Here is a 27,228-nt window from a genome sequence, read left to right as displayed (position 1 = left end):
TGCAGGTGGGTGCAAGTGCCATCAGGGGCCACATCTCTGGTGCCTGCTTGCTCCACGCCATGGAAATTTTGGCTTTGGTTTGCCCGTGGGGGAGTGAGGGTTATCCAGGTCATGTTTTTCCCAGCCCTTTAAGCACCACTTTAAATGAAAAATGTTGCTTGACTTCGGGAGTCCAGGCTTCTTGCCGAGCCTAGCCTGAGTCCCACTGGTGGGGCCCACCTCTGCTCTTGTGGAAACCAGTATCCCTCCACTCTCTTGGTGTACTGACTTCTACTGATATGCCAGTGTAAAGAATGTGAATTGTATAATGATATAGACAAAGCCTGCAGTCCTATGCCTATATGCCAAGGATTCATTCAATGCACAGTCAAAAACTTGAAGTTTTATTAAAAACAAAATATTACTTATTACATATACTCATGGCCAAGACCTGTGGAGGCAAAGGATGTTTTGCCACAGAAGGTACATAAGTTACAGCCAGGTTACCCACTCCCGATGGCTCCTTTCTTCATCTTCCACCTCACAGTACAATGGTCTTGTGTTTAAGTTTAAGTAAAAGGCCATTACATAATTTCCTCCATGACCTTCACTTTTGGTTTTGCATTGGATATTATTAACTCAACATACCAAGACTCAAAAAGGCTCCAAAGCATGATTTCAGCACATTAACATAAACTATGTTGTGTATTTACTTGTACAGAAATGAATAAACATTAGATGTATCCAGGAGATGATTAGAACTATCCAAGGCTATTTTATGACATCTAGAGCCTTACAAATATTGCCTGTCAGCTATATTTGTATGTTTTAATTCTAAGATGGCCCGATGTCAGCATCCGCCTCCTCGTCCTCCTCTTTCTTTCTCTGGTGAGGTGGACTGTTAGACCCATCAGGCAATATAAATGATTCTTTGGCGTAAAATTAATTTCTCAACTATTTTTCAATCTTAATTTCTAACACCAGGGGCGAGAACCTCCACTTTTGAGCTTATCGCCCAAGAATGGGCGTTATTTCCGGCGTGGGTGGTAAAAAAAGGTTTTCAGATCGCCGGCTACTCGCCCATTCTCAAAACACCTAGTTTACATTTTGGAAAATGGGCGTTACCGCGAGCGATATCAAATGGGCGGTAGCGTTAAATTTTTCTGACCTTCTGCGATAAAGTGTGGCCATCCTCAGCAACCGCATGGCAATTCTCGATTCCTGCGATTCAGGAGGTTAAGGGTCATCATGACATGCGCAGAAGAGGAGACAAAGAGAGAGGGAGCTCAGAGGCACTAAAAGCGTGTGTGGCTGTGGTGTGTGCTTGTTTGGCTGTTGTGGGAGGAACGACGGAGATTCACCAGCAGCAAAAAGCCAACGAAACACCAAGAACATAGTTGCCACCGAGTTTTTGTCCAACAAATAATATATAAAATAGAAGGGATGGAGGAGGCCCTGGAGCTGGTAGCCAGGAACACTGGTGACAGAGGGCTCCCAGTGATCCCGGAACGCCGCACTGCACCCCAAGGTGATGCACTCCCATTGCCAACCACACATGAGAGCCAGCAGCAACATCTTGCTTATGGCTCGGAGCATGATCCCACCTCGGGACCGTCCTCTCCCATATCCGTCCAAGCAGCGTTTCGGCCGTCACCTGCTGCCCCCCCCCCCCCCCAATGAAGCATCGCCTGAGGAGCTCCTCGGCCAGGGGGCTTGGAGTCAGGAGGCTAAGGGTAAGGGAGAAGTGGGGGGGGGGGGCGCGTAGGATTGGTTTGTACAGAAATACTGATGATTTCAGATTAACATTCGGTTTAAATGTTTTTTATTTAACAAAACGTTGCAGCACATTGGCTCAGATAGCTGCACCATTACACGCTGGTCATTCCTTAATAGCAAAGGGTATAATCACACTTAACTTCAATCAACTTAAACTTTAACTGTTACCAAGGTGATGCCCACCATTGATGTATGACCTGTACACCCAGCAGTGTGTCAGCCTTGTAAATAACACCAACATTCTTTCAGGCAAAGCGATCATTGATGAGCTCCAGACATAAGGCTCTTGCAATATCATGGGCCCTTTCATGGGGTCTACAGGGGGCCGGGGGCATGGCTTCAGCGTCAGTTTGATTGTCTGGCCCGTTGTCAGCATCCGTCTCCTCGTCCTCCTCTTCCTTTCTCTGGTGAGGTGGACTGTCAGACCCATCAGGCAATTCTTGCCCCCACCTGATAGCCAAGTTGTGCAGCATGGAGCACACCATCACAAATTGAGCTACCTGCTCAGGGTGGTATTGGAGCTCACCTCCTGAGTGGTCCAGGCATCTGAAGCACTGCTTCAGCACTCCAATGGTTTTCTCCACGATATTGCGAGTTGCTCTGTGGCTCTCGTTGTATCACCTCTCGGCCTCGATGTGGGTGTTACGCAGGGGGGTCATCAGCCAGGTGACGAGGCCATATCCTTTGTCATCAAGCATCCAGCATTGACCTTGTGGCTCATTATTAAACAAATCAGATACAGTTCTTTCAACGCAGGATGTGTGCATCATGGATGCTGCCCAGAAATGGAGTATTCACTGCCAGTATAATTTGCTGGTTGTCGAACTAGTTGTCGACCTTCAGGGAGTGGAATCCTTTGTGGTTCCTGAAAACCAGCATCCTGAAAAGGTGCCCACATTGCGATGTGCATACAGTCTATTGCTCCCTGCACCTTGGGGAAGTTTGCAATTCTGGAGAATCCTAGAGCCCTCTCACTCTGTGCCTCCCTGGTCATAGGGAAGCTGATCAAGTCCCTCCTGCTTGCGTACAGGGCTTCAGTGACCTGTCTAATGCAGCGATGTGTGGCATGCTGAGAAAGTCCATAAATATTGCCAGCTGTGGCCTGATAAGAACCCGAGGCGTAGAACGACAGTGCCATGGTGACTTTGACCTCGACGGACATTGCAGTTCTGATGGTGCTGGCAGGCTGCAGATCTGCCCTTTTCGGCTGTCATACCTCACTGATAACCTCTTTGTAGAAGCGCAGTCTCCGAAGGCAGGTGGTGTCGGACAAGTCGAAGTAAAAATGCTTCTCCTTGTACTTGCAGAGCGGGGGTGGGGGGGAGGTGTAATGTCTGGTCCTTCTCATCTGTCTGTCACTTTGTACATTGGGCACATAATGCAGTGCAGCGTTCCTTCGGTGATGTCGAGTCTGCTGCATGTATTTGGTCACCAAGAGAGGGTGAGAGGTGAGAAAGGACAGGCCCCATTGCAGTAGTTCTCTGTTTTCCACCGATTGCTCACAAACAAGGAATGTCCCGATGAACACACCTCTTCAATTCCAATCGGTCACAGTGTGGTCAAGATGCTTTTAGAGATGTTCACATCAACTCCAACGACCTACGGAGTACATCCAAACTCCATCGAGGTTGAAGCACAGCAGCCTTTTAAAAGACGCGACATGTGATCGACAACATGGCGTCCATAACGCTGTGATTCGTTCCGGTTAGTTCCACTTTTTGTGGACAGTTTTTTGAGCGAGCGATATTGTGAGCGACATGTGTGAGAGGTGGTGAAATTGACGCTCTCCATGGCCGCTAGTTTGGGTAAATATGCTCTTTACGACAAAACAACAGTCGCCGGGCGTTAATATTGGATCTCGGCGTTAATTCCATGCAGAAAGTCACGCTGGGCGACATTGGCGTTGAATTCGCCCATTCTGCTGATTCCGCCCCCAAAAAGTGGGCAGGCGGTAATATTTTTTCTTGGCGTTAAGCACACGGGGAAAGTAACGCTCAGCGATAAGTTTCCTAAAAATGCCCGTCAGTTTCCATTTTGTGCCAAAATGGGCAATATATGGGCGTTATACGTAATTTCAGCAGTAAAATGGGCGTTAAGTGGACGTTAAGCAGGCAAAAAACGTGGAGGTTCTGGCCCATTGTCCCAGTCCAGCCTGAAGAGTGGGAACTCCCATTTTGGGGAGTCCTTGCCTAAGGATCCACCCCTGGCCATCATTTGCCTTGTCAGTGGCAAATGGAGGTTCTGTCCTTTACAAGACAGCCAGGAAACTCCTGGAAATGGCAGCAAATTAGCTTAACTCATGAGAAATTTCAAGAACTATCATAATTTAAAGGTAATTAGCAGTTCTAGTTGAATGAACTGAAAGGTCAGCTTCTGTTAGGGTTGGATTATGTGTCATAACTCGTTCCTTTAGATTGACGCCATTAATTCCGCATGGGTTCTCCAGATCATTTCCCTAACTTTGGCGTAAGAACCTCTGGAGAAATGGCCAAAGTTATGCAGATGATCAGGAGAATCCCTGAAGAAATTCTACTCCTCAATCATCTGACCATGCTTCTTCTGCTCCACTCCAACAATAGATCCCAAACCCAGTCCCAGAAAGCACCCCGCCACTGGAGACTGTACTATAGTGTGAATCACCTGCTCTCTGAAGGGCATATTTTCCGAACCTGTGCAAATTACAGAAGACTTTCTGTTTTTTGGTGTAATTAACACTGGCTTCATGTCACACAAAAGAACACTCTGCAAGTCGGCAGCAACATTTCCTTTCCTTCTTGCACATCCTTTTTGTCCTTTCAGATGCAGAAGCCCCAGTGGTAGGAGCTCCGGGAGCCCCGATGGATGTCACATATTACGATGCTAACAAGGATTATGTCATCCTCACCTGGAAACCTCCAAATGTAACCAAAGAAAGTCCTGTGATTGGATATTTTGTTGACAGGTATGATTGCTATTGTAAATGTCAGTGTATTGGCAATAGGATGAGGTCTGGTTAATGCTCTCATGTCAAAGTTGCCGAATGTAGTAACATTTATTGAGCATTCATTGACACCTGTGGGGAACTCTTCTCATGGGCTCCTTTCCCTTTCCATTCAGGACATCTCCTCACCTGAGATAAATAAGCAAACTCCACTGTGCCCAACCTTCAGTCAGAGAGAGGGTATCAATAGGGGCTTTTATAAAGATAACATTGAACAGGTTCATCACAATGAATTGGCGGGCAGTAAAAAAAGTGGCATTTGCAGAGATTTAGATGCAGGTCAGTTGCCAATCTTTCATTTTTTCAACACATTGAAGGCACAACCAATAATACTAATACGCGTGGCACATGTGCTACAGCAGGGAACTGGAGAAAAGTCTACCTGTTAATTATAACCCTGTTCATTCTTAATTACCCTGTGCAATTCATACTGCATTAGTCTCCATTTCTACAGTTGGTGAAGCTGGAATTATACAAGCAGTGCAGAAAAATCTAAATTTTAAATATCTGTGATGTTAATGGCTCCCTGTTCTCCAAAGGACATATCTATGCCCTGGTCATTTCCTTCCTTTGTTTTGCTGCCCCATGAAGGATTGGCACCCTCAGTTTCCTCAATAGTATTTGTAGATTTTCCCTGGATCCCATAACTCTTCTGATGACAGGATGGACAATTGAACTACTCTCAAATCTCCACCAGTGCCCACCTTTGGATTGCTGCCAGGAGGCACAAGCATGAGTCCTCCATCCAATTCTTCCTCTGCAGACATCACAACTCGGCTCCTTCCAACTCCGTGTGGCCCAGATTGGGAACTGAGCAGACAGGGTGATTGCTCCTACTCCTTGGTGCTGAGCATTGCTTCTCCTGTGCTCAGCACCGCCACACCTCTAGCGATTAGAAGCAGTTGAATGTGTGCTGTTGCGGGAGAGTGTAGTGGGAATAAGCGAGTGGTCGATGAGGTATTGCTGAGAAGTTTAGTGCAGCTTTGCTGGTCACCAACAAACAGGATTCAACAATTCTGCAGCTTTTGTGCTCGTATGTAGTTTTTGTGTTAAGAGGGTGCACGGAAATACGAACTCATTTGGTACTTTGGACAAAACCAAGCATGTTATATTAGTTTAAGGGTAAAATATGTCGTTGTGCTCAGGAGTGGCGTTGGGGATTTTGCATCGATGTCCGTGGCGCTCTCAGAACTGTCCGAACGTTACCATTGTTTTTGTAGATGTGAAGCCGGAACTGACAATTGGATCCAGTGCAATGATGCCCCGGTTAAAGTTTGCAAATATCCCGTGACTGGCCTGTTTGAAGGACGTTCCTATATTTTCCGTGTGCGAGCAGTAAACAAGAGTGGCATCAGCAAACCTTCCAGAGTCACAGATGCTGTGACAGCCCTTGACCCTGCTGATTTGGCTAGGCTGCAGAGTGAGTATCTTTCATTCACAGACCGCGTGAGTTTAATTACCTACTTAATCTGATCTCAAACAGGAGTATTTTTAAGGTTCTTTTTTTTTAAAAAAAAAAGCAGACTTTCAGGATTCAGGTATTGCAACACAATTTAAAAGTGACTCTGTAAGGCATGTTGCCCACAAATTTTGCCAGAACAAGTGATGGAACATTGGTTACACCCACATCATAAATTATGATAATCCCACGCCCTATCTTACTTTCAATGTAACCAATGTCATAGGCCTATGTTCAGGACTGCTTGTTGAGTTATCAACTCTTTCGTGGACATGTCAGCTTTTTTTTGAAGCGGTTGGTCAGACCTGCTAGTTATCTGGGTTGGCATGTACGGGCGAGGCAGCAGAGGGCAGCTTCCGAATGTGGCACAATACCTCAGTGTGAGTCATCGTTTACGGGAGAAAAAGGGGAGGGAAAAGCAAGGAAACAATAATTTTTTTTAAAGTTATGATTATACACATGTAAGATAACTTGTCATTCGAGTCATTCCAAGCGGTGTTCATGTTTAAATTGTAGAAAGTGGGAGTTACTCCAATGAGTACTAGCTCAAAGAACATACATTTGTAAAGCTGTGTGTTAGACTAACTATGGCGGTAAGATTCCAGGTTGTCCTGGTGATGATTGCAGCAGGGAGAAGGATTTTGCGATAGTTTCTGACCCAGTGCATCACTGTCAGAATGCATGAATAGAATGGAAAGCAGCAAAACAGGTTGCTAGGGACTCTTGCACTGAAATCTGGAATGTGACTGACCCCACCTCCCAAAAAAAATCAAGACTTTTATTGACATTTTCACTGTTTCTTGGTAACTCACATCCAGTGAGTTGCAGCCATAAACAAGGAATGTCACAGGCTAATAGAAAGAGTCCATTGTCTGTGGGGAAATAGAGCTTTCTCACTGGTTTCTTAAAATGTATTCAGTGTTGGTAGTCAAGTCTGAACAAGTTCTGCCACAGGGCAATAGAATAACTATATTGACCACTGACTGTGCACGGCTAGAATGCCAATTTTGTGCTCCCATCACACAGTAGCTGAAATTGTTCATTCATCAATCCGCACGGAGTTGCAGCCTGAAAACATTGTAAATCGAGAAGTGGCTACACCTTAATGGTGAAAGTGTGACAATATTTATTTTCAAAATTCAGAACTATAATTTGCAGCAAAATGGCTGCCCTTTTGCAATCAGTCATTACAACTAGTGACAGCTACATTACTTGTGGAGATCTTTCAGCCTCCAGATTAATAGAAACTGGCACTTTTGCAACACCTGTGATATTATAAAATGTCCCAAGGTGCTTGCTAGAGGTGGAAAAAATGGACGGGACATTAAGCAGTGATGGGATAAGGGTTACACACATACGGAAATGACAGGCAGCAAAAGATCAACTCGTCCGCCATGCCTGTTTCACACAGTCGAGATGCATATAGCATCATGCTTAGACCCCACCCCCTCCCTACCCACCAGTAGCCATGTAATCTCCTGGGAGAGGCAAAATAACAGATAAAACCCCAAGGTCTGTTAAGGAAAAAAATCTGGAAAATTCTTTACTGACCCCCTTAGTCCAGGAGACCACATTAACCATCCTTGTATTCCAGCTACCTTAAGGGTTAAGATTGGTATAAAGGAGGTCTGAGTCAGAAGAGTAAGGGGAACTTAGGTCTGAAACAAGTTGCTGAACCAGAGAGAAGTGAAGCCATGGAGGGACTTGTAGCTGGAAACAAGGATTTTGAAATTGATACAGCGAAGGATGGGGAGCCAATGAAGGTTTTCAACGACATTGTTGCTAGAGGAGTGGGACTTGGTGCAGGATCGGATGTGGGTGGTGAAGTTTTAGACAAGATGCAGTTTATGATGGGTGGAACCTGGGTGGCCAGCAATGACAGCATTGGAGTAATTAGCGTGGATTTCCCCCCGGTGCGGAATTTCAGGGGCCAGTGGGCAGAGAGTGATCTCCAGCTGCCCGATATCCCTGGCCAGAGGCCCGGTCCATTTTGAGGGCTGGAGCTCATTAGCGCTCGACTGGCAGGCTGAGGGCAGAAAACGAACGGCCCAGGGTAGCCCGCCACCCAGCAGTAGGCCCGGGGTAGGTTGTGACACAGCATGGGCATGAATGGGGCAGTAAGTCATTCCCCACTATCTTCGCGGCAATACAGCCCAGTTTCCACCAGGTTGGAGGCCTCAAAATCTCCTCCATTGAAACTGGAGTAACAAAAGGTATGGAGATAGATTCAGCAGCAGTGGGAAGTAAGCATGGGGTGGAGTCAGATGATGTTGTGGTGGTGGAAATAGGTGGTCAGAGGTTATGGCTGGAGCAAAATCGGGTGGCTTTTGTCTAATTGGTGCATAATGATATCCAATCAATCTTGAATGGAGATAAGTACAGCCCTATTTCTCCCTACTAGAATGGTGTGAGACATGGGGAACCTGCACAGTTTCATTGTTGCCTTGAACTCAATAACTTGCTTCCTGAGAGTTTATGAAATTAATGTCATTTACATTAAAACATTGAATGCTGCATCTTTTAAGTAGCAGTTTTATTATGTTGCTATGCTTTTATTATTGCACTGCCATATTTAAACCTTTTAGTTCAAAAATGTTCTTATAGTGGCTCTGGTTAAATGTCCCAAAATGTACTTTGATTATAATTATCTACGGTTTTCTGAAAATGATGATTTATTTCTATGCCTTTTCACTTGTGTTCTCTTATTCCTTGGCCCCAACTGCAATGGTTAGATGGTTGGGCCCATCCTTCTGCGTGATGCCACTGATCATCCTGTTTCAGACTGAGTGCTGGAGGGTCATTCCCGTCGACCATCTTGCCAGTGCTTGGTGCTGAGCTTGATGCCTGACTGAGATCAGGGAATACCAGCTAAGCCGAAGTTGAAAGGCCCCAGTTCCTGGTCCATGGCACGGAATGCATTGCATTAAAGAATGGTTGCAACACAGAAGTAGGCCATTCGGCCCTCGCTAAGGCCTTCACATCCTTCCTAAAGTTCGGTGCCCAGAATTGGACACAATACTTCAGCTGAGACCAAACCAGTGATTTATAAAGGTTCATCATAACTTCCTTGCTTTTGTACTCTCTGCCACTATTTATGAAGCCCAGGATCCCGTAAGCTTTTTTAACTGTTTCTCAAACTGCCCTGCCACCTTCAACGATTTGTGCACATATACGCCCAAGTCTCTCTGTTCATGCACACCCTTTAGGATTGTACCCTTTAGTTTATATTGCCTCTCCTCCTTCTTCCTACAAAAATGTATCACTTTGCACTTTTCTGCATTAAATTTCATCTGCCTCGTGTCCACCCATTTCACCAGCCTGTCTATGTCTTCTTGAAGTTTATCACTATCTGATCACTATACCTCAAAGCTTTGTGTCATCTGCAAATTTTGAAATTGTGCCCTGTACAATCAAGTCCAAGTCATTAATGTATATCAAGAAAAGCAGTGGTCCTAGTACCGATCCCTGGGAACACCACTGTATACCTTCCTCCAGTCCGAGAAACAACCGTTCACCACTACTCTCTGTTTCCAGTCACTTAGGCAACTTTGTCTCCATGCTGCCACTGTCCCTTTTATTCCAACACACCCACCTCACTGGGGAACCCAAAACATTTTTTATGACACTTTTGTAAGAAGAGCAAACCAAGAAAATGATTAGCATTGTGTTTAAATATTTTGATATATTTGTCTCTTGTAGCCATGATTCCTGAGTATTTTCTTATCCTATGCTGTATAACATTTTTTATTCTGTTTTTTCTTTCCTCAGCTATTTATTTTGATGAAAGGAGACAAATCGTTATATGCCAGGATGACTTGGAAGGTAGATTCAATTCTAAACATTATTTTCTTGTGCCTTTTTTTAAACTCTAGTGATTTGAACCTGGAGATTACAGTAAATCTTATTGTATGGCTGATAAATGTGTGTGTATCAAATTAATTTCTCTGCTATTTTACTGGGGGGATTAACCTGTTTGTTTTAAATGGGCCACTGCCTTGGTGAAAGCAGTGTGGAGAGGAACTTGATAGGAACACATTGGGGTAGATTATGGGCTGGCTTGTCAGTCTTCTGCCGCCCCTGTTAGTGCCCCGTAGGGACGGCAATGGCGGCGGGAATGGTTTCCGGGCAGGCGGCCAGCTCCCAGCGACCCGCCGGGAAATTGGTTGCTGGTTTTGTGGGGGCGCAGTGCAGCACCACCTGGGAGCGTCGAGCCGGTGTGCAACGCCACCAGTTTCGCCTGCGCTTCGATTTTGAGTTGATGTTGAGCCTCTCGCGTCCCGTAGCGCCCGAATGAGACCTCCTGGAAAACAAGGTGATCAGAGCTGTCCCAGTGGCGGTGAGTGCAGTAAGTAATGAATGAGCTAAGTGTTGGAACATCAATATGTTTTTCGGGGAATTAAACAGAGTGAGGACTCTATTTTTAGCTGCACTGTTTCAGAAGGTACCTACTGGAGATTGGGGGGCTGAAATTGCCCCTTTCGGTAAGCACTCACCGTTCGGTCGGCGCAGAGGGGCCACCATTTTGAAAATTGCCCTCGTGGATTTTCCCGGCGGAGAACGTTTCCACTCCACCTGTGTTGCTGCCCTGCTGACCCCTTTCCGCCCCACATGGGAAATTGCCCCGCGGGAGCGGATCAGCCACCGGTCAGTGCCACTGACAGCTTTCCCTGGAGGGAAGCTTCTTGTGGCTGGGCGGCAGGTCCGCCCTTAAAGGGGAGGGTGCACTGCCGTGGCCACCATTTTATTTTAATTATTGGCCGACTGCCAGGTCAGCCCGACAATAGTGGCCACGGGTTCAGCCGTCAACGGGCAGCCCGGCACCCCCTCTTGGGTACCGGGCCACTGGCCCGGCTGAAGCCTTCACTGCTGGCCCAGTGTCTGCCATTAAAGTGGCTGCAGAGTTCGTAGCGGCCCTCTGCTTTAACTGAAGGGCAGGGACGTTGTGACGCAGCATGTACGTGTCGCGCTGACATCATCAGCGACATGCTGACGTGAAAAGCGCGGCGCTGATGACTCGGAGCGCTGGCCATTCCGATCGCCCATACTTCCGCCCCACTGACGACCCCACATCCACCCCGCTCAAAAAAAACCAAAGAGCTGATTTTCCCCGGATTGTCCGTCCCATGCATTGGGGCGGACGGAACACTTCAAGATCGGTAGGTGCGCCCCGTTTCGGGCGGAGAGCAATTTCCACTCCTAGGTGTCTCCCTGCAGTGACAAGGCTGTTGGGAGAAGGTTTCTCTTTTATGCTTCCTATGGTTTTAACTGGCAGCAGGCCCCTATAGTTCTGGCCTCCCAGAAGTTGAGGCACATCCCCTATGGGAAGAAAATACGTTTAAAAAAAATAAAAGTGATGGTAGCATACCTTAAAAATGATTAATTTTCATATTATTAAGGTAGGTATGAATTCCTCTCTGAATCTCTTCCTAGATTGAATGGTATGGTACTGAGTATTACAGAATATGAAGGCTCCAGGTTTGATTCCCGTGCTGTGTTTAGCTGGAGTGATAACGGGGGTTCTATACTTGGCCTCAACAACCCTGGGCTAGGGAAGGGTAAAAGATCAGAAAGGCCTTTGCTCTCCAATGATCCCCAGTGGCCCCTGCTGGAAAGAACTTGGCGCTGGATTACTCCCAATGGGTTTCTCCCATTCTCCTGCCATAACTTCACTGGGAGCTCGGCAGGCCATCCAGAGAAATGGCATGAATGGCTGGCAAAGTTACTGTAGGGGTTCGGGAGAACTCCCATAAAGATCGGAACCCTTGTGCATTGATGTTTGCGAGGACAAAATCGGCCATGGCTCTGTTACTCCCCATAGTCTGGCAGCCTGTTAACACGCGCTGGAACTATACTCCATCATCAGCCTCCCTTTTGGGAGGAAGAGAGAATTAAAAAAATGATTCTGCTTTGCAAGAAAGAAAGACTTGCATTTATATAGCGCCTTTCATGACCACCGGACGTATCTCAGTGCTTTACAGCCAATGAAGTACTTTTGAAATGTAGCCACTGTTGTAATGTGGGAAACGCGGCAGCCAATTTGCACACAGCAAGCTCCCACAAACAGCAATGTGAAAATGAACCGATAATCTGTTTTTGTTATGTTGATTGAGGGATAAATATTGGCCAGGATACTGGGGATAACTCCCCTGCTCTTCTTCGAAATAGTGCCACGGAATCTTTTACGTCCACCTGAGAGAGCAGACAGGGCCTCGGTTTAACGTATCATCCGAAAGACGGCACCTCTGACAGAGCAGCACTCCTATTGTTCTGTAATTTCATTCAACCTTAGGGCTGCAATTCATAACCTTTTTCTTCAGTACCATGTTTGTTTTAACTAAAAGTGATCATGTATGAAATGTTTTGTATGTATAGTGGTAGCAGTACACAGTGAGACTCTGGGGCTAACAATGGTGCCTGATATACTGAAGCTGAGGGCATGGGGGCACAGTTTTGGGGTGCAGTTTTGAACCCTCTGTAAAGTTGTAAGTGTGAGCAACAGCCGAATAGATACATTTTACTTCCTTATTTTCCTCTAATTATTATATATTCACGACCCCGAGTAATTTTTATGCCGACTCACAGCTAATGTTTGGAATACCATTTACCTGTTAAAAATCAGACACCTATTAAAAACATTTATTGATAATCCTCATGCATTTAACACAGGAAGAAGAGTGATCTAGTTAGGTTTGTTTGTTTGTTTATTAATTCCCAGTCTGAGCATCATCTCTTGCCCATCTCTGTGCAAGGTGCTGATGCATGCTGGGTGGTTCCACGGGTTCTCTGGTACCTCACCCAAGTCATACTTCATATTCGAGCTTGAACAGTGAACGTTGGCAACTTCTGAACTGTTAAGGACGTCACGACAAAAACCTGATTCTGCCGTCAGCTGACCCTCACCAGCATGCGTATCCAGCACTGGTTATCGGATGGTGATCCGGAGTGGGTATCTGGGTGATATTTTCCTTCTTAGTCTAATTGTACAAGTCTAGTGCCAGGCCAGTTGAGACCAGCTCAGTAACAATCAGAGACTGAGTCTGGGACCTTCCTGGTGCGTATGGTTTAGTGCCATAACAGTGTTTCTTTTCAGGCATCTAAATGCACCTAATTTTTAATTAGAGTTTTAGCATGCAGGTTAAAATTGTAGTAACAGTAAAGCATTTGTCTCTTATCTCTGTTCCATAGGGGACGTAAAATTCCCAGGGCAACCCACGAATGTCCATGCAGCGGAGACCAGCAAGAACTACATTGTACTTAGCTGGGATCCACCTGATCCCCGTGGCAGAGATCCACTGAAGTATTACATTGAAAAGGTATCAAACTTTTATGTGTGCTTGGGCCAAAAAATGTTTGTAATGATTTAATTTTCAAAATGATTTTTGTGATATTACTCCTGCAATTCAAAACTAAAATATCATATTAGATCAAAATAACTTTAGAGTTATCAGGTCTACAACTCGAAAGTAAAACAATAATTGCCTTTTTTGAAAATGCGTTTTGCAGATGATGCTGATAGTTAGATGAGGAAGGATGTGAGGAGACGTGAGTGGAGGGTAAATGCCGGCATGGGCTAGTTGGGCCGAATGGCCTGTTTCTGTGCTGTATATTCGATGTAATTCTACATACGATCGAGAGAAAGGGGCTGCAGTCATTGCAAAGGGTAGCAACATAAGGGGCTGCGGTACAACAATGTTACATTAAGGAAGAAATTGGATCCTGCTGTGCCCATTCCCTGGGTGCAGAACAGGGGCAAAAAGCATCAATTATCTGGTGTTTTTCCTGTGCCCCATGGGCGTCTGAAATATGTTTGATGTCACGATATTCGGGCATCCCTGGAGGTCTGTTAAGTGCCTTGGGCCCAAAATTGATGCACTCACTGGCCACTGCCGCAGACATTCCTGTGCTCGAACCGCCCAGTGCCACGTTCAATGTGGGCGGGAGGGGAGAGTCGCCAGGAAGCGCCTGCCGATGTCAGCCAGCGGCTGATGCGCATAAGTAGACTCCCGCCCGTCGAGGTGCCGTATTCACGCGGGCGGGAGTCGGCTGGAGTCGGCGGTGGACTGCTGCGTGGAGGCTGCTCTGTGCTCAACAGTAAGTGTGAATATGGGCGAAAACAGGTTAGTGACATGTTTTATTATTTATTTCTCTGCAGGGACTTACCTGTATGGGCTCCCCTGAAGGTTGTCAGATGTTTTCTTTTTTAAATGCTTTTTATTTTTAAGTGCTCAACACTCTGTGGGCCCTACTCCATCCTCGGCGGCACTTGGGCGGCCCGACCGAACCCCCTCCCCCTACCAGACCCCCTTCTCCTCCCCTCCCCTCCCTTGCCTGATCCCCCCTGCCCTCCCCTCCCTTGCCCGACCCCTCTGCCTAGACCTAGGCAAAGACGTTCCAGAAATACCCAGAATCTGGAACGGCCTCGGTCCCGAGGTTTCCGGATTTTGGATGTCACACATGTTTCAGTAATTAGATCTAAAATAAATCGTTAGATTATTCTTAGACATATGAAAAGAACAGCAAAAATTGGACAATAGACACAACATTGTAAATGTGCAGTAAATGTCTTGTGCATAGTCTTTCTGTATTGGTGATATTAAACCAAATGTAATGTAAAGATGTTTTTTTAATCTTGGTATTCCGCAGCTCCACCCATACAGATTCCACATCATCCAAGCTAATGTCCTTCCTTACTATTGCGTTAATTTCCTCTTTAACCAGCAACGCTACCCCACCTCCTTTTCCTTTCTGTCTATCCTTCCTGAATGTTGAATACCTCTGGATGTTGATTTCCCAGCCTTGGTCACCCTGAAGCTATGTCTCCAATAGTTTTACAGGTGGGAAGCTAGTTAATTTTTCAAGGAGACAGAGGGAAGTAAAATGGGCCAGAAGCAAAAGATATAAAAAATAAAAATAAAAATGGAGGGCAGAGAAACCCAAGGCAAAAATCAAAAGGGGCCACATTGCACCAAAATTCTAAAAGGGTAAAGAGTGTTAAAAAGACAAGCCTGAAGGCTCTGTGCCTCAATGCGAGGAATATTCGTAATAAGGTGGACAAATTAACTGCGCAGGCAGCAATTAAGGAATATGATATAATTGGCATCACGGAGACATAGCTTCAGGGTGACCAAGGCTGGGAAATCAACATCCAGGGGTATTCAACATTCAGGAAGAATAGACAGAAAGGAAAAGGAGGTGGGGTAGCATTGTTGGTTAAAGAGGAAATTAACACAATAGTAAGGAAGGACATTACCTTGGATGATGTGGAATCTGTATGGGTAGAGCTGCAGAATACCAAAGGGCAGAAAACGCTAGTTGGTGATGTGTACAGACTACCAAACAGTAGTAGTGAGGTTGGGGACAGCATCAAACAAGAAATTAGGGATGCATGCAATAAAGGAACAGCAGTTATCATGGGCGATTTTAACCTACATATAGATTGGGCTAACCAAACTGATAGCAATACGGTGGAGGAAAATTTCCTGGAGTGTATTAGGGATGGTTTTCTGGACTAACATGTCAAGGAACCAACTAGAGGGCTGGCCATCATAGACTGGGTGATGTGTAATGAGAAAGGATTAATTAGCAGTCTTATTGCGCGAGGCCCCTTGGGGAAGAGTGACTATGATATGGTAGAATTCTTTATTAAGATGGAGAGTGACACAGTTAATTCAGAGACTAGGGTCCTGAACTTAAGGAAAGGTAACTTCGATGGTATGAGGCGTGAATTGGCTAGAATAGACTGGCAAATGATACTCAAAGGGTTGACGGTGGACAGGCAATGGCAAACATTTAAAGATCACATGGATAAACTTCAACAATTGTACATCCCTGTCTGGAGTGAAAATAAAATGGGGAAGGTGGCTCAACCGTGGCTAACAAGGGAAATTAAGGATCGTGTTAAATCCAAGAAAGAGGCATATAAATTGGCCAGAAAAAGCAGCAAACCTGAGGACTGGGAGAAATTTAGAATTCAGCTGAGGAGGACAAATGGTTTAATTAGGAGGGGGAAAATAGAGTATGAGAGGAAGCTTGCAAGGAACATAAAAACTGACTGCAAAAGCTTTTCTAGATATGTGAAGAGAAAAAGATTAGTGAAGACAAATGTAGGTCCCTTGCAGTCAGATTTAGGTGAATTTATAATGGGGAACAAAGAAATGGCAGACCAGTTGAACAAATACTTTGGTTCTGCCTTCATGAAGGAAGACACAAATAAACTTCCGGAATTACTAGGGGACCGAGGGTCTAGTGAGAAGGAGGAACTGAAGGATATCCTTATTAGGCAGGAAATTGTGTTAGGGAAATTGATGGGATTGAAGGCCGATAAATCCCCGGGGCCTGAGAGTCTGCATCCCAGAGTACTTAAGGAAGTGGCCATAGAAATAGTGGATGCATTGGTGATCATTTTTCAACAGTCTATCGACTCTGGATTAATTCCTATGAACTGGAGAGTAGCTAATGTAACACCACTTTTTAAAAAAGGAGGGAGAGAGAAAACAGGTAATTATAGATCGGTTAGCCTGACATCAGTAGTGGAGAAAATGTTGGAATCAATTATTAAAGATGAAATAACAGAGCATTTGGAAAGCAGTGACAGGATTAGTCCAAGTCAACATGGTATTGGGGGTAATGTACTGATGTGGATAGAGAACTGGTTGACAGACAGGAAGCAGAGTTTCAGGATAAACGGGTCCTTTTCAGAATGGCAGGCAGTGACTAGTAGGGTGCTGCAGGGCTCAGTGCTGGGACCCCAGCTATTTACAATATACATTCATGATTTGGATGAAGGAATTGAGTGTAATATCTCCAAGTTTGCAGATGACACTAAACTGGGTGGCGGTGTGAGCTGTGAGGAGGATGCTAAGAGGCTGCAGGGTGACTTGGACAGGTCAGGTGAGTGGGAAAATGCATGGCAGATGCAGTATAATGTGGATAAATGTGAGGTTATCCACTTTGGGAGCAAAAACACGAAGGCAGAATTTTATCTGAATGGCGGCAGATTAGGAAAAGGTGAGGTGAAACGAGACCTGGGTGTCATGGTACATCAGTCATTGAAAGTTGGTATGCAGGTACAGCAGGCGGTGAAGAAGGCAAATGATATGTTGGCCTTCATAGCTAGGGGTTTTGAGTATAGGAGCAGGGAGGTCTTACTGCAATTGTACAGGGCCTTGGTGAGGCCTCACTGGGAATATTGTGTTCAGTTTTGGTCTCCTAATCTGAGGAAGGACGTTCTTGCTATTGAGGGAGTGCAGCGAAGGTTCACCAGACTGATTCCCGGGATGGCTGGACTTACATATGAGGAGAGACTGGATTGACTGGGCCTTTATTTATTGGAGTTTAGAAGGGTGAGAGGGGATCTCATAGAAACATATACAATTCTGATGGGACTGGATAGGTTAGATGCAGGAAGAATGTTCCCAATGTTGGAGAAGTCCAGAACCAGGGGACACATTCTAAGGATAAGGGTAAGCCATTTAGGACTGAGATGAGGAGAAATTCTTCACTCAGAGTTCTTAACCTGTGGAATTCTCTACTGCAGAGAGTTGTTGATGCCAGTTCATTGGATATATTCAAGAGGGAGTTAGATATGGCCCTTATGGCTAAAGGGATCAAGGGGTATGGAGAAAAAGCAGGAAAGGGGTATGGAGGTGAATGATCAGCCATGATCTTATTGAATGGTGGTGCAGGCTCGAAGGGCCGAATGGCCTACTCCTGCACCTAGTTTCTATGTTTCTATGTTTCATATGGCAGACAGTTTTGAAAGCAAAGGTCATGGGGTATTTACTCAACTCTAAAGACTAAGGTTGGTTTGCTTTATTCTTTACAATCCTAGCTTGAATAAATTGTTGTAGATTTAAATAAAAAAAGATCCTTGATATGCCACAACCTCTGATATAATATATGTTATGTATGTCCCCTTCACTAATTGAGAAGACGACTCTTAATGATTGATCGCCTTAATACTGTAGTGATCTTATTGAAACGTATAGGATTACATAAGAACATAAGAATTAGGAACAGGAGTAGGCCATCTAGCCCCTCGAGCCTGCTCCGCCATTCAATAAGATCATGGCTGATCTGGCCGTGGACTCAGCTCCACTTACCCGCCCTCTCCCCGTAACCCTTAATTCCCTTATTGGTTAGAAATCTATCTATCTGTGACTTGAATACATTCAATGAGCTAGCCTCAACTGCTTCCTTGGCAGAGAATTCCACAGATTCACAACCCTCTGGGAGAAGAAATTCCTTCTCAACTCGGTTTTAAATTGGCTCCCCCGTATTTTGAGGCTGTGCCCCCTAGTTCTAGCCTCCCCTACCAGTGGAAACAACCTCTCTGCCTCTATCTTTTCTATCCCTTTCATGATTTTAAATGTTTCTATAAGATCACTCCTCATCCTTCTGAACTCCGAGTAAAGACCCAGTCTACTCAATCTATCATCATAAGGTAACCTCCTCATCTCCGGAATCAGCCTAGTGAATCGTCTCTGTACCCCCTCCAAAGCCAGTATAACCTTCCTTAAGTAAGGTGACCAAAACTGCACACAATACTCCAGGTGCGGCCTTACCAATACCCTATACAGTTGCAGCAGGACCTCCCTGCTTTTGTACTCCATCCCTCTCGCAATGAAGGCCAACATTCCATTGGCCTTCCTGATTACCTGCAAACTAACTTTTTGGGATTCATGCACAAGGACCCCTAGGTCCCTCTGCATCTCAGCATGTTGTAATTTCTCCCCATTCAAATAATATTCCCTTTTACTGTTTTTTTTCCCAAGGTGGATGACCTCACACTTTCCGTGTATTCCATCTGCCAAATCTTCGCCCATTCGCTTAACCTATCCAAATCTGAGGGGACTTGACCGGGTTAATGCAGAGAGGATGCTTCCCCTCGTGGGGGAATCTAGAACTAGGGGGCATAGTTTCAGAATAAGAGGTCGCCCATTTAAAATGATGAGGAGTAATTTCTTCTCTGAGGGTCGTGAATCTTTAGAATTCTCTACTCCAGAGAGCAGTGGTGGCTGGGTCATTGATTATATTTAAGGTGGAGATAGACAGATTTTTGAATGATAAGGGAGGGTTATGGGGAACGGGCGGGGAAGTGGAGCTGAGGCCATGATCAGATCAGCCATTATCTTATTGAATGGCGGAGCAGGCTAGAGGGGTCAAATGGCCTATTCCTGCTCCTATTTCTTATGTTCTTAACCCAATCAATAGAACTGGTGATTGGAAACCCACATGAAACATGATCTATATAACAGTGATATAAATAACACCTTTTAAAGCTTTTGTTTTACAAATCATGGAAACACCATCTATACAACATTCAAATATTGTCAGTGACTCCTAGACTGGCAGAGAAAGCAAGTTAATACTCTGCCGCAAATTTGTTCTTAGAACAGTATGTAACAGAGCCTACAAGGGAGCAAGCCATTTTGGATCTGGTCCTGTGTAACGAGACAGGAAAAATAAACGATCTCCTCGTAAAAGATCCTCTCAGAATGAGTGATCACAATATGGTTGAATTTGTAATACAGATTGAGGATGAGGAAGTTGTGTCAGAACCGAGCATACTATGCTTAAACAAAGGGGACTACAGTGGGATGAGGGCAGAGTTGGCTAAAGTAGACTGGAAACAAGGACTAAACGGTGGCACAATTGAGGAACAGTGGAGGACTTTTAAGGAGCTCTTTCATAATGCGCAACAAAAATATATTCCAGTGAAAAAGAAGGGTGTCAAGAGAAGAGATAACCAGCCGTGGATAACCAAGGAAATAAAGGAAAGTATCAAATCAAAGACCAATGCGTATAAGGTGGCCAAGGTTAGTGGGAAACTAGAGGATTGGGAAGATTTTAAGCAACAGCAAAGAATGACTAAAAAAGCAATAAAGAAAGGGAAGATAGATTACGAAGGTAAACTTGCGCAAAACATAAAAACAGATAGTAAAAGCTTTTACAGATATATAAAACGGAAAAGAGTGACTAAAGTAAATGTTGGTCCCTTAGAAGATGAAAAGGGGGATTTAATAATGGGAAATGTGGAAATGGCTGAGACCTTAAACAATTATTTTGCTTCCGTCTTCACAGTGGAAGACACAAAAACCATGCCACAAATTGCTGGTCATAGGGATGTGGGAAGGGAGGACCTTGAGATGATCACTATCACTAGGGAGGTAGTGCTGGACAGACTAATGGGACTGAAGGTAGACAAGTCCCCTGGTCCTGATGAAATGCATCCCAGGGTATTAAAAGAGATGGTGGAAGTTATAGCAGATGCATTTGTTATAATCTACCAAAATTCTCTGGACTCTGGGGAGGTACCAGCGGATTGGAGAGCAGCTAATGTAACGCCTCTGTTTAAAAAAGGGGGCAGGCAAAAGGCAGGTAACTATAGGCCAGTTAGTTTAACATCTGTAGTGGGGAAAATGCTTGAAACTATCATTAAAGAAGAAATAGCGGGACATCTGGATAGGAATAGTGCAATCAAGCAGACGCAGCATGGATTCATGAAAGGGAAATCATGTTTAACTAACTTACTGGAATTCTTTGAGGATATAACGAGCATGGTGGATAGAGGTGTACTGATGGATGTGGTGTATTTAGATTTCCAAAAGTCATTCGATAAGGTGCCACACAAAAGGTTACTGCAGAAGATAAAGGTACGCGGAGTCAGAGGAAATGTATTAGCATGGATAGAGAATTGGCTGGCGAACAGAAAGCAGAGAGTCGGGATAAATGGGTCCTTTTCCGGTTGGAAATCAGTGGTTAGTGGTGTGCCACAGGGATCAGTGCTGGGACCACAACTGTTTACAATATACATAGATGACCTAGAGGAGGGGACAGAGTGTAGTGCAACAAAATTTGCAGATGACACTAAGATTAGTGGGAAAGCGGGTTGTGTAGAGGACTCAGAGAGGCTGCAAGGAGATTTGAATAGGTTAAGCGAATGGGCTAAGGTTTGGCAGATGGAATACAATGTCGGAAAGTGTGAAGTCATCCACCTTGGGGAAAAAAACAGTAAAAGGGAATATTATTTGAATGGGGAGAAATTACAACATGCTGTGGTGCAGAGGGACCTGGGGGCCCTTGTGCATGAATCCCAAAAGGTTAGTTTGCAGGTGCAGCAGGTAATCAGGAAGGCAAATGGAATGTTGGCCTTCATTGCGAAAGGGATGGAGTACAAAAGCAGGGAGGTGTTGCTGCAACTGTATAAGGTATTGGTAAGGCCGCACCTGGAGTACTGCATGCAGTTTTGGTCTCCTTACTTAAGGAAGGATATACTAGCTTTGGAAGGGGTACAGAGACGATTCACTAGGCTGATTCGAGAAATGAGGGGGTTAACTTATGATGATAGATTGAGTAGACTGGGTCTTTACTCGTTGGAGTTCAGAAGGATGAGGGGTGATCTTATAGAAACATTTAAAATCATGAAAGGGATAGACAAGATAGAGGCAGACAGGTTGTTTCCATTGGTGGGGGAGACTAGAACTAGGGGGCACAGCCTGAAAATACGGAGGAGCCAATTTAAAACCGAGTTGAGAAAGAATTTCTTCTCCCAGAGGGTTGTGAATCTGTGGAATTCTCTGCCCAAGGAAGCAGTTGAGGCTGGCTCATTGAATGTTTTCAAGTCAAAGATAGATAGATTTTTAAGCAATAAGGGAATTAAGGGTTTCGGGGAGAGGGCAGGTAAGTGGAGCTGAGTCCACGACCAGATCAGCCATGATCTTATTGAATGGCGGAGTAGGCTTGAGGGGCTAGATGGCCTACTCCTGTTCCTAATTCTTATGTTCTTATGTTCTTATATCCCGCCCAAGCCTGCAAATGATTAACCAGAGTTTCTGTCATAAAGTTCTCTTTTCTCTTTCAGACCATGGCTGGCAGCACCAGCTGGCAGAGGGTCAACCTGGAGATTGCTGCAAGATCCCCACGTTTCGCTATATTTGACTTGGCTGAAGGAAAATCCTACGAATTCCGTGTTTATGCGGTTAACAAGTTTGGCATGAGCCAACCATCAGTGTCCACCGGACCGGTTGTAGTTCAGGAACGCATTGGTAATATTTTTGTTCAATGTAGAGTACTTTTTAATTGTAGAATTAGTATTACAAACGCATGCTTTTCTCTTCATATACATCCTGAAGAATAAGTGTAATGTGATCACTGCGCTCTACTAGACCACTAAAGTTGAACTGTAAAGATTCATTACCAAGATGGTGTTGTTGTGACATTATGAAATAACTGTGTGGTCATGCAGAGTCTAACAATGATTGACAATAGCCTATATTAAAGCAAACTGTAATTATAATGAATATCAACAGTCCCTTTTTGACCATCTTTGGACCATATTCTTCAATCCCTGTTCTCTTCAGGAATTCATTCAATTGTCTCCTCAACCCAATTATTCTTCAGATTCAATAGTATTCCTTGGTAACTTATTACTCCATAACTGTTATTCCTCGAGTTCTGAATAATTTCCTTTCTTAATCCTAATTTTTAATCAGTGTCCCTGATAGGCCATCTAGAAAGATTTGCTTGCATCAACCATCAAATCCTTCATTAATGAAAACTTCAAATCCTCCAGTTTTTCAAAGAAAATAAGCAGCTGGTTTGGGAGATCTTTTGTTACTCGACCACCCAGTGTAAATACCATGGTTTAATGCAGCTACTGTAATTTATGATCGTTCAATAAATGGAGGCTATATCTGGAAAACAGTGCAATGTTATCGATAGCGCCACATCTGAGTCTGACCCAGTTTGCTCATGAATGGCAAAGTTACAACAGTGCTCAGCCTCTTGCGTGAAGATACTTGTCCTGAAACTGGTAGCATGTTTTCAACTGAGAAAAATAATGTATTTCAACATTTATTGTTACAGTTGTTTAATCCAAGAAAATTAGTTGAAACAGTTTTGTGATCCAATTCTATGATGGCATTTGGAGAGATTTACCTTCCTCAAGTGGCCATCCTTTATATGTGAGCTTCAACAATGACATTTTTGATTGTATGCAGCATCACAGCCAAGCCTAGTCTTGCCCTCCTGCCTCATCCATGCCCACGCACCTTCCAGGAGGAGACACTGCATAGTGATTAGAAATGAGAAAACTGGCTGATATATTTCCCTTTCCCTTCCCTCACTCAGGGGCAATGCCACTAATTGAAATGTCCAAACTCCTGCTCCAGCTGAGATCAGCTATCTCGATACAGTCCAGGGATTAAATCCAATACTCGGCTGGCCTTTTTGCCTTTGTAACTCGATGGTTATTGCACTTACCAGTTAAACCATTGGCGTGTCAGATGTCACTTTTTTATTACATCTTTAAGACCAAAGGAACTTTAATTTTTTTTCTAGTTTTTAAAAATTTGTTCTTGGGATGTGGGTGTCACTGGCAAAGCCACTTTCCCACCCCTCATTGTCCTGTGCAGATGTTGGTGGGCTTTCTCCTTGAACCACTGCAGCACCTGTGGTGTTGATGCTCCCATGATGATGTTAGATAGTAAATTCTGGGATATTGACCTGGTAATGATGAAGGGGCAGCAATATGGGGTCGAAATTCATTATGGCCATTTTTGAGGCGGTATCACCACCTGAGTACTGATTTTAACGCTGGGTATTAGGCACAGCCTCAAAGTCCTAAATTCAGTTTTCATGCCCAAAGATGAGAGAGCAGCATTAAAAAGTGACGTTGCACACTCATCCTCCGGCAGCAGCTCAGGAGGGCTGCTGAATTTCCCCGACGGTAGGCTGCCTGCATGCTAGAAAAAAAACGGTTAATAAAAAAGAACTAAAGCTTCTCCGTTCCACACACACACTTCCCCACTCTTCAAACTAATGAAAACATGCAGAAATAAATAAATAGAAAAACTTACCTTTCTTTCTGGGCGATTCCACCCGAGGTCTGCTCTTTTACGATGACATTTTTCAGGCTGTACGGCTGCCTCCTGTTACGGTAGCCGTACAAAGCAAATGTCGCGACAGAGGCGTCAAAGCGGTATTGTACGCTGGATGACGTCACCCCGCGGATGGTGTTAGCCGGCGCAGCGTTGCCTCTTGGCATCTCTGCCAAAGAGCCGACTGAATATAGGATGAGGCGTCGACGCCACTTACCGTCGAAGTTAGGCCTTTGCCGTCCGTGAGCCACCTAGCATTGGTGCTAACAGGCAGCTTTATAAAGCAAATTTTGGCCCACTATATCTCCAAGTCAGGATGGTGCGTGATGGTGTCCCCACAACATTGCTGCTCTTATCATTGATGGTAGGAGTTGCAGTGTATCCTGTAGATTGTACACACTGCAACCACAGCACACCAGTGGTGGAGGGGATTGGTATTGAGTCCAGTGGCAGGGATACCAATCAAAGTGTACTCTCTGCCTTGGATGGTGCTGAACGTTTGCAACCCTCAAGGTGAGTGGAGAGTATTCCATCATGCTCCTGACTTGAACCTTGTAAGTGGAGGAGAGGCTTCAGGGAGAATCAGAAGGTGGAGCCACTTGTCATAGTACCATGCCTCCATCCTACTCTTGGGAGCCATGGTGTGGATATGGCTGGTCCAGTTAGGCTTCTGGTCATAGTGACCTGCAAGATGTTGATGGTGGGTAACTTGACAATGGTGATGCCATTGGAGGGAAATATTTGGGCTTTCTCTTGATTGAGATGGTCATTTCTGACTTTATGTGGTATGAATGTTACCTGCCATTTGGCAGCCCAAACTTGGGCATTTTAGTCTGGCATGGGCTGCTTCATTATCAGAGGAGTTATGAATGGAGCTGAACACTTGTAAAATATTCCTCTAGTCAAACCTTGCACTCTTTAAAGGTCCCTGTTACATTGTGATTTTTTTAAAAGTTGTGATTATTCTTACCTTTTTCAGCGATTCCATCTCCACCTAGTGCTGTTCGCTGTGCAAGAAACACAAAGCATTCAGTTGTTGTGCATTGGTTGGCTTCAAAAAATGCCAGTGAACTGATGGGCTACTATATCGATTCCTGCCTGGTGGGAACCAATGACTGGCAGCCATGCAATCATAAGCCTGTAAAATACACAAGGTCATTCTTGCAATTCCTTGCCTTCAATTTGTATGAATTAAAAATAGCATTTTGTTTTAAGTTAGAATCCATTGCATTTCACTAAATCAACAGTCCATTTTGTCTGTTGCAGTACATAAGATTTCCTCTTAAAGATAATATTAAATAGGTTGACTGAGTGGTTCAGTGGGTTTATGCTGGAACCTGTGCCTGCCCTTTATAAAATCACTGACATGGAGGCAGAGCTGGGGTTGGAGATCCTCTATACTGGGTCTCCCCGCTTCCCTGGTTCAAAAAGGACCTGTCATAATATTGCAGACCAACTCAGAGATAGATGACACACATTGACTTTTAAAAGGTTGCAAGTGGGCCCAATCAGGGGATCCATGTCCGGGACGCAGCCTAAACCCACAAAGATAAGGTACCAATTTCTTCCTGTGAATTCTGAAAGGGCACTCCATAGGTTGCTTTCCTGCAAACTCTGGCAGAGTGGCACTAGTGGACGTGATCTGGGTGTGGGGTCGTGGCCTGCGGGTTATTGGGCCTTTAGATTCAGAGTGCTACTTCTATTTTTAAAGTTCAATAAATGTAAACAAACAAAAAAGCTTGATTAGCAACGAATGGCGGAAGAGGGGAGATTTAACATCCAGCAAGTATTTCCGAGTTTAGATTTTATCCCCGTGATAACTGAATATACCACCTTCAAAATTACATTCTTACTGACAGACTTGTGGAAGGATGTGAATGTATTTGTCTTAACTGAAGAATTGCTTCAAAACAATATTACTTTTTCTTTGTTTTTCCCCATTAGATTTGTTGTTCATGGTCTAAAGACTGGGCTCAAGTACATCTTCCGTGTGAAGGCAGTCAATGCTGTGGGAATGAGTGAGATGTCCGAAGAATCGGATTCGATTATTGTCCAAGCAGCTCTTAGTGAGTACCCATTCCTGGCTCTCAAACAGTTTTTACATTTCAATAGGGGAAATACAAAGCATGAGGTTAGAAACCGTTACTGAAGCAAATAAAGATAGATTAATCGATTGGAATACACTGCTTGATAAGGCAGTGGATACGGATACAGATTCAGTAGTAGCTTTCAAAAGGGAATTGGATAAATATTTGAAGGAGAAAAAAATGACAGGGATATGAGGAAAGAGCAGAGGAATGGGACTAACTGGATTGCTCTTTGAAAGAGCTGGCGCAGACTCGATGGGCCGAATGGCCTCCTTTTGTGCTGTACTATTCTATGATTTCCTGATGGATTTTCTGATTTAAAAACATTGGAGTGTGCAGGAAAAATGTTAACTTCACAATTTCTGGTTATGGATGTCTGAAATACAAACATTTATATATTTTAGTACCAATAATATGAAGGTACAGTTGGGTCGCAATGACCCTGCTACTGTAGGACAGGACAGAAAGTGAAACAACAGTCTTGGGAAGAGAAGTCAGTAAAGCATTTGTTTTCTCGCACTTCTTCGTTAGAGATGTTAACAGCTTTGTACATAGTTTAAGTTTTAAGCTTTGTCCCATCCCATTGGGAAACATGAAAAACACATTAAATAACATAAAACCAATGTCCCCATAATTTGTATTTGTGGAAAACATAACAATTTCAGAAATAACAGTATAATTTATCAACAGGTTATTTGAATATTCACGATCTACACTTGATCTGGGATATTTGTTCTTGACTTTTAGGATCCGTGTCTCTGCAGGTTGAGACACATGGTGCTGGGAGGGGAAGCACTGCCATCCTTTGAAGGGTAGTTTCCATATTGAGGAGGAATCAGTAAAGTTCTATGGGAAGTAATAAAAACATTTGAAGAGAGAGTTGGCAACGTGGAGTGTGGGTACAAGAGATAGAAGTGGCCTTTCATTTTGTGTATTTTTTTTTCTTAAACTCTCTTTTTCCCAAATTACAGATTAGTGTTATCCAGATATTTTTTGGCATTTGAATATTCTGGTAAAACTGACCAACCTTTACATCTGTCAAATTAAAAGCCAGTCCTTTAATTTCAC

General features: G+C 44.3%; 1 protein-coding gene across 2 annotated transcripts in view; it reads left to right on the top strand.

Annotated features, from left to right (window-relative positions):
• Positions 1–27,228, top strand: part of myom2b (myomesin 2b) — a 194,373-nt gene that overhangs the window by 64,547 nt on the left and 102,598 nt on the right. For both annotated transcript variants that reach the window (XM_070884915.1, XM_070884914.1), the window contains exons 11-17: positions 4,555–4,696; positions 5,956–6,155; positions 9,963–10,016; positions 13,380–13,507; positions 22,057–22,240; positions 25,053–25,227; positions 26,018–26,139. In XM_070884915.1, the coding sequence (XP_070741016.1) occupies positions 4,555–4,696; positions 5,956–6,155; positions 9,963–10,016; positions 13,380–13,507; positions 22,057–22,240; positions 25,053–25,227; positions 26,018–26,139 (1,005 nt within the window). The remainder of the gene's footprint in view (positions 1–4,554; positions 4,697–5,955; positions 6,156–9,962; positions 10,017–13,379; positions 13,508–22,056; positions 22,241–25,052; positions 25,228–26,017; positions 26,140–27,228) is intronic.

The sequence above is a fragment of the Pristiophorus japonicus genome, chromosome 7 (assembly GCF_044704955.1).
Source record: "Pristiophorus japonicus isolate sPriJap1 chromosome 7, sPriJap1.hap1, whole genome shotgun sequence".
Classification (NCBI taxonomy): domain Eukaryota; kingdom Metazoa; phylum Chordata; class Chondrichthyes; family Pristiophoridae; genus Pristiophorus; species Pristiophorus japonicus.
This window is presented reverse-complemented; position numbering and strand designations above follow the sequence as displayed.